This window comes from Clinocottus analis, unplaced genomic scaffold (genome assembly GCF_023055335.1).
Source record: "Clinocottus analis isolate CAN_PGR_092001 unplaced genomic scaffold, fCliAna1.0.p SCAF_35, whole genome shotgun sequence".
Taxonomy (NCBI): Eukaryota; Metazoa; Chordata; class Actinopteri; order Perciformes; family Cottidae; genus Clinocottus; species Clinocottus analis.
In genome coordinates this window covers 751,958-766,957 of record NW_027176098.1, presented here as the reverse complement: position 1 = coordinate 766,957, position 15,000 = coordinate 751,958, and the positions used below count along the sequence as shown (strand labels likewise).

Below are 15,000 nucleotides of genomic sequence, written 5' to 3'. Positions count from 1 at the left end.
TGTGTGTGTGTGTGTGTGTATGAGAGTGTGTGTGTGTGTGTGTGTGTGTGTGTGTCCTCACCTGGCAGCAGGACTCCTGAGGCGATACACTCCATGACTCGCCTCAGGGCTTCACCTGGACCCAGCGGGCGGTTGCAGGTGACTACGGCCTTTTCACAGATCAGCTCCAGAGGCTGCAGAGGACGGACAGACAGAGGGACTTGAACCTACGGCAGCTCCTGGAGGACGCAGCGCTGACGACATGCAACGCTAACAACACAACGCCAAAGACACACAGCGCTAACAACACAACGCTAACAACACAACGCTAACAACACGCGGCGCTGGACCTACCCGTCCTCTGAGCGGCTGCCAGCCGGCCACTCGGCTGCACACGTCCCTGAAAATCCTCAAGACGACGACGCAAGACTTGAGATCCACGACTCTGGCCTGAAGGAGAGAGAGAGAGAGAGAGAGAGAGAGAGAGAGAGAGAGAGAGAGAGAGAGAGAGAGAGAGAGAGAGAGAATAGTTTGACGACCATAAAGTCGGGTTACAAGCCGCTTCCTTCCGTGGTTGTCCTCGCTGTAGCAAGCTAGCGCTGCTGCTACTGCACGCATTCCCGCTGAGCTAGCGAGGAGCTAACGAAGAGCTAGCAGCAGAGCTAGCTGGCTCGGACAACCACCGAAGGTAGCGGCTTGTAACCCGACTGTTACAGTGAAATAATCAACATTCATATAGATGCCTGTATGGATGCTGCTGATATGTTGAGCCTCTTTCTTTAAAAGAAGATTAATTATTTAAACTAAATGAACACATGAACACATGAATATAACACTTTTACACCACTTTGAGGATTTTATTTTTTGAAGGACTTCTCCAGGTTTTCTGTGCATAGATCACGTTTTGTAAGTTCTTCCAACAGTTTGACAGTAAAACAAGTATTCCGTAAAGTTATGAAAAAGCTTAAAATAATACTAAGTGATTCATAAATAATACAACGTATTGTGCCTACTCAGCACAACACATACACAATTAAATATATAACGAAAAACAACCACAACATCATGAATCATGAAGTGGACAAAAGAAGTGTTTAAAATACAATAAAACGCTGAATATTCTGATATTAAAGTACTTTTGATAAGCGAGAGGAAAAGATGGAGAATGTGTTTTAATATCCGTGAAAATGATGTGACGAAGCAACAGCTGCTCCCTGAGAGTCTTAATCACACAAATATAACGAAATATTAAATATAATGAAATATTAAATATAACGAAATATTAAATATAATAAAATATTAAATATAATAAAATAGAAGAAGTCGAGTTGAGCGCTCGGTCGACAGCGCCAGCTGTTCTCACCTGGAACCATTTGGAGTGTCGGAGCGCCGCCAGCGCCGCCCGGCACTTCTTCCTGTCCAGGACGTCTTCCTCCTCTTCCTCCTCTTCCTCTTCTTCCTCATCTTCCTCCTCCTGATCCTTCTCTTTCTTCTTGTCCTTCTTCTCCTCCTCCTGCTGCTTCTTGTCACGACAGCCGTCCTCTGGAGAGACGGACAGGATGAAGCAGGAGTTTGAACACACACACACACACACACACACACACACACACACAAACACACACACACAAACACAATCTCACACACTCACACAAACACTCTCGCTCTCCTTCACACTTGATCCAGATCCATATCAGATCCATAGCTTGTCCTTCCCCCTCTGCTTCTCCTCTGTGTTCTCTCTCAGGTGTCACAGTGATGTCATACTAAAGGTCAAGTGAAGGTCGTCCTCCAACAGGAAGTCCGTACCTTCCTGTGCGGCGCCGGGCTCCGCCCTCATGGCGAGGGAGGAGAGGGTGATCTTCAGGGTGAGTCGGGGCTCTTTGGTGCTGCAAACCAAGATGGCCGCCTCGGGGACGCACGACTGCACCTCGTACCTGTCCTCCGTCATCGCCTGCAAGACAGCGCCTCGCACGGTAAACAAGTACACAAAGACACAGAGAGGTACACAAGTACACAAAGACACAGAGCAGTAAACAAGTACACAAAGACACAGAGAGGTACACAAAGACACAGAGCGGTACACAAGTACACAAAGACACAGAGCGGTAAACAAGTACACAAAGAGACAGAGCGGTAAACAAGTACACAAAGAGACAGAGCGGTACACAAAGACGCAGAGCGGTAAACAAGTACACAAAGACCCAAAGACACAAAGCGGTAAACAAGTATGATAACTGATTATCGTTTTATGAGAAGTTCTAGAGGTTAAATTAAAATAAAAGTACTTTGCGTTGCCTTGTGTTGTTGTATTTTAATATATTTAGATGATAAGTATATTTTATCAGGTACATCACATCGTTACTGATGGTGTTACTGTTTGTAACGTCAGTGTTCTGGGTTAAGGCACGAAGTCCTTAAGAATGAAGAGCTGCACTCAGAGGTCAGAGGTCAGAGGTCAGAGGTCAGAGGTGACACTTCAAGGTGACGGCTGAAGATACGAGAGCAGGACACTTCCTGTTGACATCAAACCGTCTCCTCCTGACTTCAACGCATCCTTTCATCCAGTTGGAGGATAAAGAAGTGATTTATTTCTCCGTCTGCGACATCGTCGTTGTTCTGGGAACGTTCTGCTCCTCTGAGGAGGAGTCTGTGTTTTATGATGATTGGGGTGGGTTGAAGTACCAATAAAACATTGTGTGTGTGTGTGTGTGTGTGTGTGTGTGTGTGTGTGTACAGTGGGGTTTTCGATGGAGATGTAACAGAATAATGCAGAAGATGCGACTGCTCTTAATGATGAGCGAAGAGATGACAGCTTTAGACCGTAAAACAAACCAGTGTATATATATATATATATATATATATATATATATATATATATATATATATATATATATATATATATATATATATATCCGTCTCCCACATGTGGTATTTGTCCTGTTCTTCTGCAGAACGTCACCACTCGAGCTCTCGCTGCTTTCACGGCACACAAAGAGCTTCCTGGTGCTTCACTGCTTTCACTGAACCTCCAATCACAAAGACGCCTTTTAAAAGCCTCAAGGTCGCTTCCTCAAGGTCGCTCCCTCAAGGTCGCTTGACTCGAGGTCGCTCCCTCGAGGTCAGGAGGGACGCAGCGTACCTGGATCTGCAGCGGCAGGTTGGCGCTGACGGCGAGCAGCAGCAGCTTGGTGGGCTTCTCTCTGCACATCAGCACCAGGTCCAGGTCCACGTCGCCTCTGATCAGCAGCCCTTTGGCCACCAGGCCCACGCGCGTCACGCCGCACAGCGCCGACGCCCCGCCGGGCCTGACGGGGCAGACACATTGTCACTTGTCTATGGCTTCTCCACGACTTCTTATCAAATTTACACAAGTTTTTTTTTTTTAATTTCCACGACTTTTTTGACCAAATTTCAATGACTTTTTTTTTTCAAAAATTTTCATGACTTTTTTTTTTCAAAAATTTTCATGACTTATTTTTTTCAAAAATTTTCATGACTTTTTTTTACCAAATTTCCAGGATTTTTTTTAAACAATTTTTTTTTTTTTTAACCAAATTTCCATGCTTTTTTTCAAAATTTCCATCACTTTTTTTCCCAAAAATTTTCCAGATTTTCCAAATTTCAATGATTTTTTAAACCAAATTCCCATCACTTTTTTTTCTCCAAATTTCCATGAATTTTCTTTTTTTTTTTACAAAATTTCCGTGACTTTTTTTTTTTTTTTTTACCTAATTTCTATGACTTTTAACCCAACTTCCATAACTTTAAACCGAATGCCCATGAGCAAACACTGTGTGGTTCAGAAGGCTGTCAGTCGATGTTCGGTGGGACGTACTTCGTCTCAGCGGCGTCTTCCTCCCCCTTCCTGTCCTCGGTCTTCCTGGAGGATCCGTGGAGGCCGTCCATCCAATCGGAGACCTTCTTGAGGGCTCGCTCCACGGTGGACACCAGCGTCTGGACGGCCTCCAGCTGCTCCGGCGCCGGGTAGATGCTGGCGTGCTTGGCCATGACGAGGCGGTCGTCGTTGGCAAACGATCTGAACGACCTCTGGGGAGAGAGAGAGACGTTAGAGAGAAGCTCAAGGTCGTTCAGGGAGGAGACCAAATGGACTTCTGCAGGAATTGAACCCGCGACCTTCACAACCCCCGTGACCTTTGAGACGGTCGGCCCGCCTCATCGGCGTCATAAATCTTATTGAAGGTAGGCGTGTCTTATTGAAGGTGGGCGTGTCTTATTGAAGGTAAGCGTGTCTTATTGAAGGTGGGCGTGTCTTATTGAAGGTGGGCGTGTCTGATTGAAGGTGGGCGTGTCTTATTGAAGGTGGGCGTGTCTTATTGAAGGTGGGCGTGTCTTATTGAAGGTAGCATACGTGTCAGGGTGGAGCGTCTTCAGTCCATCGCCTGAAAACAAGCAGTTCTCTGTCAAACACGATACCGGGTATCCATATTTTATATTCATATTTTCTAATATCGCCGTTACCGCCATTATCACAGTTATCATCATTATCGCTGTAATTGTCATCGTCATCGTCATCTTCATCGGCGTGCTGTGTAGCTGCAGCTGATCCAACACGTTGTTGACAGTCAACTCACAGCAGGAAGCAGCCGACGAAAACCCAGAGCAGATCTTCTTTGAACTTGAACGCACACCGTTCTTTAATTCAACACCCGGTGCTGCTCGCATGTGTGTGTGTGTGTTTAGTGCGTGTGTGTGTGTGTGTGTGTGTGTGTCTCCCCCCTCGACTTCCTCGCTCAGACATTCTGAAGCGAAACACAGGGGCTTGTTTTTCGGGTTTCATCCCAGGCTGCGCGGTGACAGCGAACACCTGAAGCGACCGGCGCTGCTGCCAATCTCCGGTGCGGCCCGGACGCACCGAGCATCAAACACAGCTTCCAGTCCAAGGTCAAACTGCTCTCTCTCAATCACCTCTTCCTCTTCCTCTTCCTCCCCTGACCCGCAGCGTGTAAGCACTCCCTCGTTACGGTGAGTTATTTATGAGGAGCTTTAATAATTCATGGCCACGAGTCTCGGGGGAGGAGGGGGGGGGGGGGGGTGAGTTGCCGGTTGCTGGAGTTGCGAGGGTCATTCATCACAACCCAGCTAATCTCTCGCCGAGGGGAAGGGAGGCAATAACCACGGCACAACAGAACGTACACGCAGAACATTAACGAGATCCAAACCAAAGATCAACAGCTCCGCGGCGCCGATCCTGGATCCAGGAGACGCTCGGCGCTCTAATTCATTGCACTGCGGGGTTCTCCGTTTACTGCAACCCGACTCGCACATCTGAAGTAAACCCCTTTTCTTTTTCTCCCAGCAGGAGGAAGTCTGACAAACACACACACACACGCACACACACACACACACACACACACACACACACACACACACACACACACACACACTTAAAAATGACATTATGCAACGGTTATGTTCTTCTAAAAAAGATTAATCTTCACCCGTGTGCATATATATATATATATATATATATATATATATATATATATATATATATATATATATATATATATATATATATATATATCAGATTCCCCAAACTTCAGCCAGACTTGAAGTGCTAACAAAGTGCTACTAAGTCGTGACTTTGTTGGTTTCGCGTGCAGTGATGGAGCTACAAGCCGATTGGCCGATGCAGAGCGATGTGGTCAGAAACACACAGCGTACGACTCACCATGTCGGGACAGGAGAGGACCAGGGTCTACTTGAGGTCCAGGGTCTACTTGAGGACCAGGGTCTACTTGAGGTCCAGGGTCTACTTGAGGTCCAGGGTCTACTTGAGGACCAGGGTCTACTTGAGGTCCAGGCGAGGTCCAGGGTCCAGGCGAGGACCAGGGTCCAGGAGAGGTCCAGGGTCTACTTGAGGTCCAGGGTCCAGGAGAGGTCCAGGGTCCAGGAGAGGACCAGGGTTTACTTGAGGTCCAGGGTCCAGGAGAGGTCCAGGGTCTACTCGAGGTCCAGGGTCTACTTGAGGTCTAGGGTCCAGGAGAGGTCCAGGGTCTACTCGAGGTCCAGGGTCTACTTGAGGTCTAGGGTCCAGGAGAGGTCCAGGGTCTACTTGAGGTCCAGGGTCTACTTGAGGTCCAGGGTCTACTTGAGGTCCAGGGTCCAGGAGAGGTCCAGGGTTTACTTGAGGTCCAGGGTCCAGGCGACGTCCAGGGTCCAGGAGAGGTCCACGAGAGGTCCAGGGTCTACTTGAGGTCCAGGGTCTACTTGAGGTCCAGGGTCCAGGAGAGGTCCAGGGTCTACTTGAGGTCCAGGGTCCAGGAGAGGTCCAGGGTCTACTTGAGGTCCAGGGTCCCGGCGTTCCACCTCTTCATGCGGTCGTCGGTCCTCTCGGTCAGAGTCTCGCTGTCGGGAGGAAAGAAAACACAAAGTGAAAAACTTCAACTGTCAGGAGATAAATTTGTACAAGAAGAAGAAGAAGAAGAAGAAGAAGAAGAAGAAGAAGAAGAAGAAGAAGAAGAAGAAGAACGCCGATTTATAGAACTGCCAAACGGTGTTTGTTGATTCCCGAGTTGAAGTTAATGCTCTGAAGAACCCTACCCCTAAAGAACCCTCTCTTCAAAGAACCCTCCCTTTGTAGAACCCTCTCTTTAAAGAACCCTCTCTCTTCAAAGAACCCTCTCCCTAAAGAACCCTCCCTTTGTAGAACCCTCTCTTTAAAGAACCCTCTCTCTGTAGAACCCTCTCCCTAAAGAACCCTCTCTCTGTAGAACCCTCTCCCTAAAGAACCCTCTCTCTGTAGAACCCTCTCTCTAAAGAACCCTCTCTTTAAAGAACCCTCTCTCTGTAGAACCCTCTCTCTGTAGAACCCTCTCTTTAAAGAACCCTCTCTCTTCAAAGAACCCTCTCCCTAAAGAACCCTCCCTTTGTAGAACCCTCTCTTTAAAGAACCCTCTCTCTGTAGAACCCTCTCCCTAAAGAACCCTCTCTTTAAAGAACCCTCTCTCTGTAGAACCCTCTCTTTAAAGAACCCTCTCTCTGTAGAACCCTCTCTCTGTAGAACCGTCCCCCAAACAGCAGAACTTCAAAGCGCTTACGACTGCTCAATAATGGAGGACGTTGCTACGAGAGAACTCAACACATGAATGCTAACGAGCCTCACACACACTGAGAGGAGAGAGTGTGTGTGTGTGTGTGTGTGTGTGTGTGTGTGTGTGTGTGTGTGTTTCACATAGTCTGATGAGACATAATTGACTGTTGATGACTGTAGAGGAGGAAGAGGAAGAGGAAGGTGACGAGGAGGGACACCTTCACACTGCACTGCGACCCTGAGCTAATGTGTTTAAATACATTGAAATAGATTTACATATTCAATCAGCGGCGTGTGAGGAGGCGACGTCGTCGGGTTGAGACCCGACGCACACACACGAGGTCACTTCCTGTTTCAGAACACACAGCACGGAGGGGGAGGAGCCTAAAGAGACATCACCATGCCGACACATATTCTGAGCTTTTGCCAAAAAATACATAGAAGAGATTTTCCTCCTCTTCCTCTCTCATCCTTCCTCCTTCCCTGCTACAGCTTCCTTGCTCGCTTTACTTCCTTACTTCCTCCTTCTTTTCTTCCTTCTTGCTTCCATCTTTCCTTCCTTACTTCCTTCGTGCCTCCCTCCCTTCCTTCTTTCTTGCTTCCTTCCTTCGTTCTTCCGTCTTCATTCCTTCCTTCCTTTCTTCCTTCTTCATTCCTTCCTTCTTTATTCCTTCCTTCCTGACTACCTTCCTCCCTCATCTTGCCCCCCTCATCTTCCTCTTCAACTACAGGCCCATTCAGAAACAAACAAACAAACAAATCAACAAGGTGTGTTTAAAGGACAGTGAGAGCAGCCCTAGTGGACAGACGGTGTCACTGCATCCTAACGCCTCCTCTCCTCTCCTCTCGGCCCTAGTGGACAGATGATGTCACTGCATCCTAACGTCTCCTCTCCTCTCCTCTCGGCCCTAGTGGACAGACAGTGTCACTGCATCCTAACGCCTCCTCTCCTCTCGGCCCTAGTGGACAGACGGTGTCACTGCATCCTAACGCCTCCTCTCCTCTAGGCCCTAGTGGACAGACGGTGTCACTGCATCCTAACGCCTCCTCTCCTCTCGGCCCTAGTGGACAGACGGTGTCACTGCATCCTAACGCCTCCTCTCCTCTAGGCCCTAGTGGACAGACGGTGTCACTGCATCCTAACGCCTCCTCTCGGCCTCACGAGCAGCTGATGAGGATCATGAGGATCGCAGGAGGAGGTTCAGGCGCTGCAGCAGCAGATGGCGAGCTCAGCCTGCCACCGACATACGATTTAAAAAGAGAAGAAGTGAGAGAAGCAGGACGTAAATATATAAATAGACACAACGCTGACCAGTTTACATGAATAAATAAAAAGCCAACACAGAGAAACACTTTAAACCTCTTCCTTCCTTCCTCCCTCTCTCCTTCCTTCCTTCCTCCATCCTCCGTCTCTCCTTCCTTCCTCCTTCCATCCTCCCTCTCTCCTTCCTTCCTTCCTCCCTCTCTCCTTCCTTCCTTCCTTCCTCCAGCCTCCCTCTCTCCCTGCTCTCCTTCCTTCCTCCCTCTCTCCTTCCTTCCTTCCTTCCTCCAGCCTCCCTCTCTCCTTCCTTCCTTCCTTCCTCCATCCTCCCTCTCTCCTTCCTTCTCCCTTCTTCTGTACTGTGACAGTCTGTGTTATCAGCTCATAACACAGAGGTCAGAGGTCAAACTGCAGCGCACTCTGGACCACAAAAACAACACATCCACACAAATGGCTCTCTCCCTCCATCTCTCTCTCTCTCCCCATCTTTCTCTCTCCCTCTCTCCCTCCATCCCTCTCCCTCTCTCTCTCTCCCTCTCTCCCTCCATCCCCCTCTCTCTCCCTCTCTCCGATGCGTTCCCGTCCTCCAGCATCAGGAAGGTGAGCGCCGTCGTTATTCTGTGTGTATTCAGGTCGTTTGCTCCGCGGGGGAAACTCGTTATGAGCCGGCTGTTATGTTCACACAAGTCTTCCCATAATGCACCAGTGCAGCTGGCGGGATTGCACCGGGCGGGACGTCAGCTCTACACACACGACACAAGACGAAGGCCTCGTTCCCTCCACACACCTCGTGTATGTGTGTGTCTGTCTGTGTGTGTGTGTGTGTGTGTGTGTGTGTGTGTCTGTGTGTGTGTGTGTGAAGCTGCTGACCCGCATCGCCCACGACTTTAACATCAGAGTGACGATGGCCGGCGCCGGCGGCTCCGAACGCCCGGCGCCATGGAGGCCGTTAGCGCTTTAACGAGCTAGCGGACGTGAAGCGGAGCCGCCGCGTGGGGCCGCTTTACGAGGTCGCGCTTCCTCCCGCTAACGAGCTCAAAAGGTCCAGACGCAGGAGGCGGGAGGACGAGATGCCGCCATCTTTGTCCCCCCCCAACCCCCCAACCCGCCCCCCTTTGTGCGCGCTGAAGGGAAGGTCGACGGTTTGAAACCAGACATTCACGGCGAGATGTTTCTGAGATGTCTCCACGCAGAGCGCTCAGACACACAGCTGCTTTGTTATGAAACAGCAGCTTCAGCGTGTGTGTGTGTGTGTGTGTGTGTGTGTGTGTGTGTGTGTGTGTGTGTGTGTTTATTCTCCAGCGGAGGATCAGACCTTCATTAATGCATTAATGGATCAGCGGCGCTCTGCGGGCCTGAAAACATCCAAGTAAGCACAACACACTCATTTCTGTGCTAAAAGCTTCTGTGTGTGTGTGCATGTGTGTGTGCGTGTGTGTGTGTGTGTGTGTGTGTGTGTGTGTGTGTGTGTGTGTTTTCGTTCCCATAGGTTTCGTGGATCAGACGTCGCAGTTTGTTGTTAAAAAACAACAACAGAGACACGGTGGCTTCAGCTCAGGTCCTGGATTCATACTCTGATGTATAGAAGTATGATGTATAGAAGTATGAAGTATAGAAGTATGAAGTATAGAAGTATGATGTATAGAAGTTGCAATATGCGTCATCAATGACCTGCAATAAGCAGTAGACGTTGTATTTGATCTTTTTTCTTTCTGTAAAACGAGGCGAGCCGTGAGTTTTGTGATGCGTTGCATCTCTTTCTCTTTCTTTCATCGGACGCTTCAGTCCTTTGGGTTTTTATTGAGTCGTCTTCCAGCGATCAATCGCAGTTCCTCCCCGAGAAGAATACCAATGCTGTAACAACAATTAATGAGGAGATCATCCATCAAGTCGTTAGCGCGCCGATACCCGACTATCGGTTTGCAATTCATTCTGAAATTCTAAAAGTCTTTTCACTCCAAGAGAAACCAGCTTGCTGCAAGTATTTGAAGAAGTACTTTTACATGTGGGGAACAGTTGTATCTTTAGCTTGTTTTATGGCGTAATGTCTTAATCTCGAGGGAAAGAGGCACTAGAACGGTTCCGTTCATATTTTCTGAGTGTTTTCTTACCTTCGGACTCGAGGACGAGTCAAAGGCTGCTGTGACTTTGTCTTCTCAGTGAAACCTCAGTAATGGATCAGAACTCGGCCGTGTCAGGTGGTTTGAAGCCCCTCATCTTTCTGGAGTGCGGTGACATCGTTCAGGACGTGCACAGAATGAAACATCACGGCCGCCCCGTGAACCCTGGGATGAAGTCCCACCGCTAGAAGCCGATTATAACATCCGGCAGCGATTCTCTGCATCCTGTCACATAATCCGGTCCGCAGAGAGAAGTTAGCTCACACTCCTCGGCTCAAAGAGCCGCGCTGCAACACCTGAGGCGGCAAATGAAGACGCCAGCTTTTTAAAACTCCACTTTTCATTCACGGAGGCCGACGGAGGAGAGAAGCAGCTCCGTGGTTTAACGAGCCGCTTCTGTCTTCACGGCCTGAAACACGGACCAAACCAGTACCGACTGGGACCGGGACGCCAGCACCAAACAGGGAACTGGAGCTTAGCCGTACCACAGTTAGCTAATAGCTAATAGCTAACAGCTAACAGACACATGTAGCCCGCTGGGCGGAAAACACAAGAGGACAACATGTGAGAACAACACTGTTGTATTAAAAACACGACGACAAGGCGGTAAACCAACAAGGAGGCAGACGACACAACGTTAACACACAACAATCACACACAACATTCACACACAATAGGTGTTTGCTAGCTTAATATTAGCCATGATTTAACCGCGAAGGTCAAATCAGTGAGACTGCGGCACTCCTTCCAACAGATACACTAGAGTATATATACATATACTCTAGTGTATGCCCACATATGTATATATATATATATATATATATATATATATATATATATATATATATATATATATATATATATATATATATATATATATATATGAACTCTATATATGCAGGATTATTGTCCACAACACCAAACTGTCCATTTCTTTTAGATCTGGATGCAAAAGAAGATCCGGACGCCGACTATTTCTATTGTTTTTGTTGTTTGGCATCCAGTTACAGAACTAACGCGGCAGCTTCCCAGTGCATTATGGGTCGTTAGTGTTGTAAAAGCACAACTTTAAACGCACAGCTCACAGACTGAACCCCCCCTCGCTGCTCGAGCTGAACCAAAGTGTTTGTTCCGCTGGGTTTTGGGGGGCAAAAGGCTGCCGATCCCCCGACGGCGAGAGCAGGAAACGCAGCGCGATGCGCAGCGTCCAGATGCGCAGCGTCCAGATGCGTCCACGCTGCAGAAACATCTTCAGAGGCTTCAGAGCAGCAAAAGGTCCTCAAAGGTCCTCGTGGCTTTTGGCAGCCGACTCAGGAGGAGCTTTAGTGACCTCGTCATCCGGCGCTGGAACACGCTGACACACCATCCAACCCGCTCGCGTCTCTGGAAGATAATCCGCCCCGTAATCCCGTCTTTTATCTTCCTCTCCGATGTTCCACGGATTCAAAAGGAAACGACGGCGCGACGCGTTCGAGTCGTTTCGTCATCCGAGCCGACAGATTTACACCTTCCAGCAGGACTCATGTGAGGAGGAGGAAGATGAGATGTCTTCAAAAGAGAAAGCTCCTTCCAGCTTCCATCCGCACGCAGCTCGCTGAAGAGCCCAGGGCTTTTCCTTCGACTCACAATCAAGAGTTTCCACATTTATCTACTTTTTTCCTGGGAACTCACTCCACGGCCGACCTCGTGTGTGAACCCTCAGAACTCTGGTCCTTCGTTTCTGAATCACGAGACCAACGTCCAGACAAAACCAGAAGAACTGAAGACGATGCAATAAGTTATGTTTCATGACCATGAAACCATCTTTGGGAACGACTCGTCGCTCTTCTTCCCACATGTTTGGCTCCAACACGGTTTTATTTTGAGCATGGAAAAAAACCAACATAGTTGACCTTGGTCATTGAACGCATCGCTCTCGGCTACTGAGGAGCACGGCCAGATGTTGACGTGCCGACATCTCCCCTGTGGGAATGAGGTCTGTCCCACAAAACACGAACATGAGGAGGTTCATGCTCCTGAGCTTCAACACCTTAAATTAAGGAAACACCCGGAGGCGGAACGAAGCGCTGTTGATGTTGGGAGTCCCGGCGCCGGCAAGAAGAAACACCGGAGCGCTGCAGGCGTTCTGCTTCTCAAAGCACATGGACGGGCTCTGGAGGAGAGTCCTCTGGAGGAGGAGAGTCCTCTGGAGGAGAGTCCTCTGGAGGAGGAGAGTCCTCTGGAGGAGGAGAGTCCTCTGGAGGAGAGTCCTCTGGAGGAGGAGAGTCCTCTGGAGGAGGAGAGTCCTCTGGAGGAGAGTCCTCTGGAGGAGGAGAGTCCTCTGGAGGAGGAGAGTCCTCTGGAGGAGAGTCCTCTGGAGGAGGAGAGTCCTCTGGAGGAGAGTCCTCTGGAGGAGAGTCCTCTGGAGGAGGAGAGTCCTCTGGAGGAGGAGAGTCCTCTGGAGGAGAGTCCTCTGGAGGAGGAGAGTCCTCTGGAGGAGAGTCCTCTGGAGGAGGAGAGTCCTCTGGAGGAGGAGAGTCCTCTGGAGGAGAGTCCTCTGGAGGAGGAGAGTCCTCTGGAGGAGAGTCCTCTGGAGGAGAGTCCTCTGGAGGAGGAGAGTCCTCTGGAGGAGAGTCCTCTGGAGGAGGAGAGTCCTCTGGAGGAGAGTCCTCTGGAGGAGGAGAGTCCTCTGGAGGAGAGTCCTCTGGAGGAGAGTCCTCTGGAGGAGGAGAGTCCTCTGGAGGAGGAGAGTCCTCTGGAGAAGAGTCCTCTGGAGGAGGAGAGTCCTCTGGAGGAGAGTCCTCTGGAGGAGGAGAGTCCTCTGGAGGAGAGTCCTCTGGCGTCGACGAGGAGGACGAGGTTTCATTTCAACGGGCAAAGTCACAGAGACGCCGCCGCCGGCCGGTTCCTCTGGAGGCGAAACAGGAGACGCGGCCGGCGGCGGACAGGAAGGGCCTCCGCTCGGGTTTCACCGGTTTCACCTCGAAGGACCGGCCCGGCCCGCCAGCGCCGCCCGGGACGAGTAAACAATACGCCGATGCGGCTATCGCTAAATATTAATATCCGCATCCATATTTAATGCGGCGCAGTCGGCTACTGACGATGTTTGACGACGGAGCAAATGTTAATCTCTCTCTGCGTGTTTGATTCATGAATATTCGCCTTTATGTGTCACATTAAAGATGGATACCGCGCGCCAGAGGTCCCCCACCACGGTGTGTGTGTGTGTGTGTGTGTGTGTGTGTGTGTGTGTGTGTGTGTGTTGGGTCAAAAGACATAAAGCATCTTAGTCTGATTCATGTGGGCAGAGTTAGTCACGGCGTGAATCAAAAGATGAAATAAATTACAAACACCGTCGTAAACAAACATTGAATCCGTCTCGTGGTGTAAAATAATATTTACAGAACACAGTTTGGTAGTTTTGAGCAAATAAAGATATGATATTTAAAAGTATATTAAAAAAACATGAAGAACTTTATGAATCCTCACAGTGAAGACACTGAAACCAGAACATGCTCTGCACCGATAAGTGATTCAATCTTACTTATCGTTTTACTATTAATATACTATAATCTGTACAAAGACCAATAAACATCTATCTCATGAATGTAAAGTTCCTAATCAATACTGCAGAGGAACGTTAACCAGTTCTGCATCACATGCCAGATATACATCATATTAATGCCAGATATACATCATATTAATGCCAGATATACATCATATTAATGCCAGATATACATCATATTAATGCCAGATATACATCATATTGATGCCAGATATACATCATATTAATGCCAGATATACATCATATTGATGCCAGATATATATCATATTAATGCCAGATATACATCATATTAATGCCAGATATACATCATATTAATGCCAGATATACATCATATTGATGCCAGATATACATCATATTAATGCCAGGTCGTATTATGGCGATGAAATTAAGACTTCATTGCTCTTCTGTCATTTGTTTCCTCTCACAGCTGGATAACAGCTGTCGTCCTGTGACTTGAGATCATTAATTGATTATCATAAAACCCGTTAAATCATTTCCTGTCAGAATAAATCCATCAAGTCTGAGTTTGCAGCGTCTGAGCGATGATTCATCTGAATGACCATCGAGCGCTCCGGACGTCACGTAGAGAAACACATGAGGATGAAATGTGGAGATATGGAGACAAAAGAAACAACAAAAATTCAAATGGCTCAGAAAATGTGATTATTAGCTCCTAATTAAATGAGTGTTAAAGCTGCATTCTCTCTCCTGACCACCAGGGGGCGACTCCTCTGGTTGTATAGAAGTCTATGCTTCATGTGTTGAAGCTGCATTCTCTCTCCTGACCACCAGGGGGCGACTCCTCTGGTTGTATAGAAGTCTATGCTTCATGTGTTAAAGCTGCATTCTCTCTCCTGACCACCAGGGGGCGACTCCTCTGGTTGTATAGAAGTCTATGCTTCATGTGTTAAAACCTAATTTAAGACAATACTCTCACGTCAATATGTGCATTAATACAGTTATTGATCACTGTGAACATACAAAGCTCTCCGTCTCTTCAGGACCAAACTCCATTCAAAAAATGAGTAATTTTAGAAGGTCC

General features: G+C 48.3%; 2 protein-coding genes across 2 annotated transcripts in view; one reads left to right on the top strand and one right to left on the bottom strand.

Moving 5' to 3' along the window:
• The window catches only part of LOC137799493 (spermatid perinuclear RNA-binding protein-like), a 21,318-nt gene that overhangs the window by 5,433 nt on the left and 885 nt on the right, over positions 1 to 15,000 (bottom strand). The window contains exons 2-8 of the mRNA XM_068596287.1: positions 5,672 to 6,348; positions 3,815 to 4,026; positions 3,119 to 3,284; positions 1,786 to 1,930; positions 1,343 to 1,521; positions 334 to 429; positions 62 to 173 (exon numbers count right to left, since the gene is read on the bottom strand). Coding sequence (XP_068452388.1) covers positions 62 to 173; positions 334 to 429; positions 1,343 to 1,521; positions 1,786 to 1,930; positions 3,119 to 3,284; positions 3,815 to 4,026; positions 5,672 to 5,674 — 913 coding nt within the window. The 5' untranslated portion in view covers positions 5,675 to 6,348. The remainder of the gene's footprint in view (positions 1 to 61; positions 174 to 333; positions 430 to 1,342; positions 1,522 to 1,785; positions 1,931 to 3,118; positions 3,285 to 3,814; positions 4,027 to 5,671; positions 6,349 to 15,000) is intronic.
• Positions 10,468 to 15,000, top strand: part of sh2d3cb (SH2 domain containing 3Cb) — a 61,559-nt gene continuing 57,026 nt past the window's right edge. The window contains exon 1 of the mRNA XM_068596201.1: positions 10,468 to 10,525. Within this exon, the coding sequence (XP_068452302.1) occupies positions 10,468 to 10,525 (58 nt within the window). The remainder of the gene's footprint in view (positions 10,526 to 15,000) is intronic.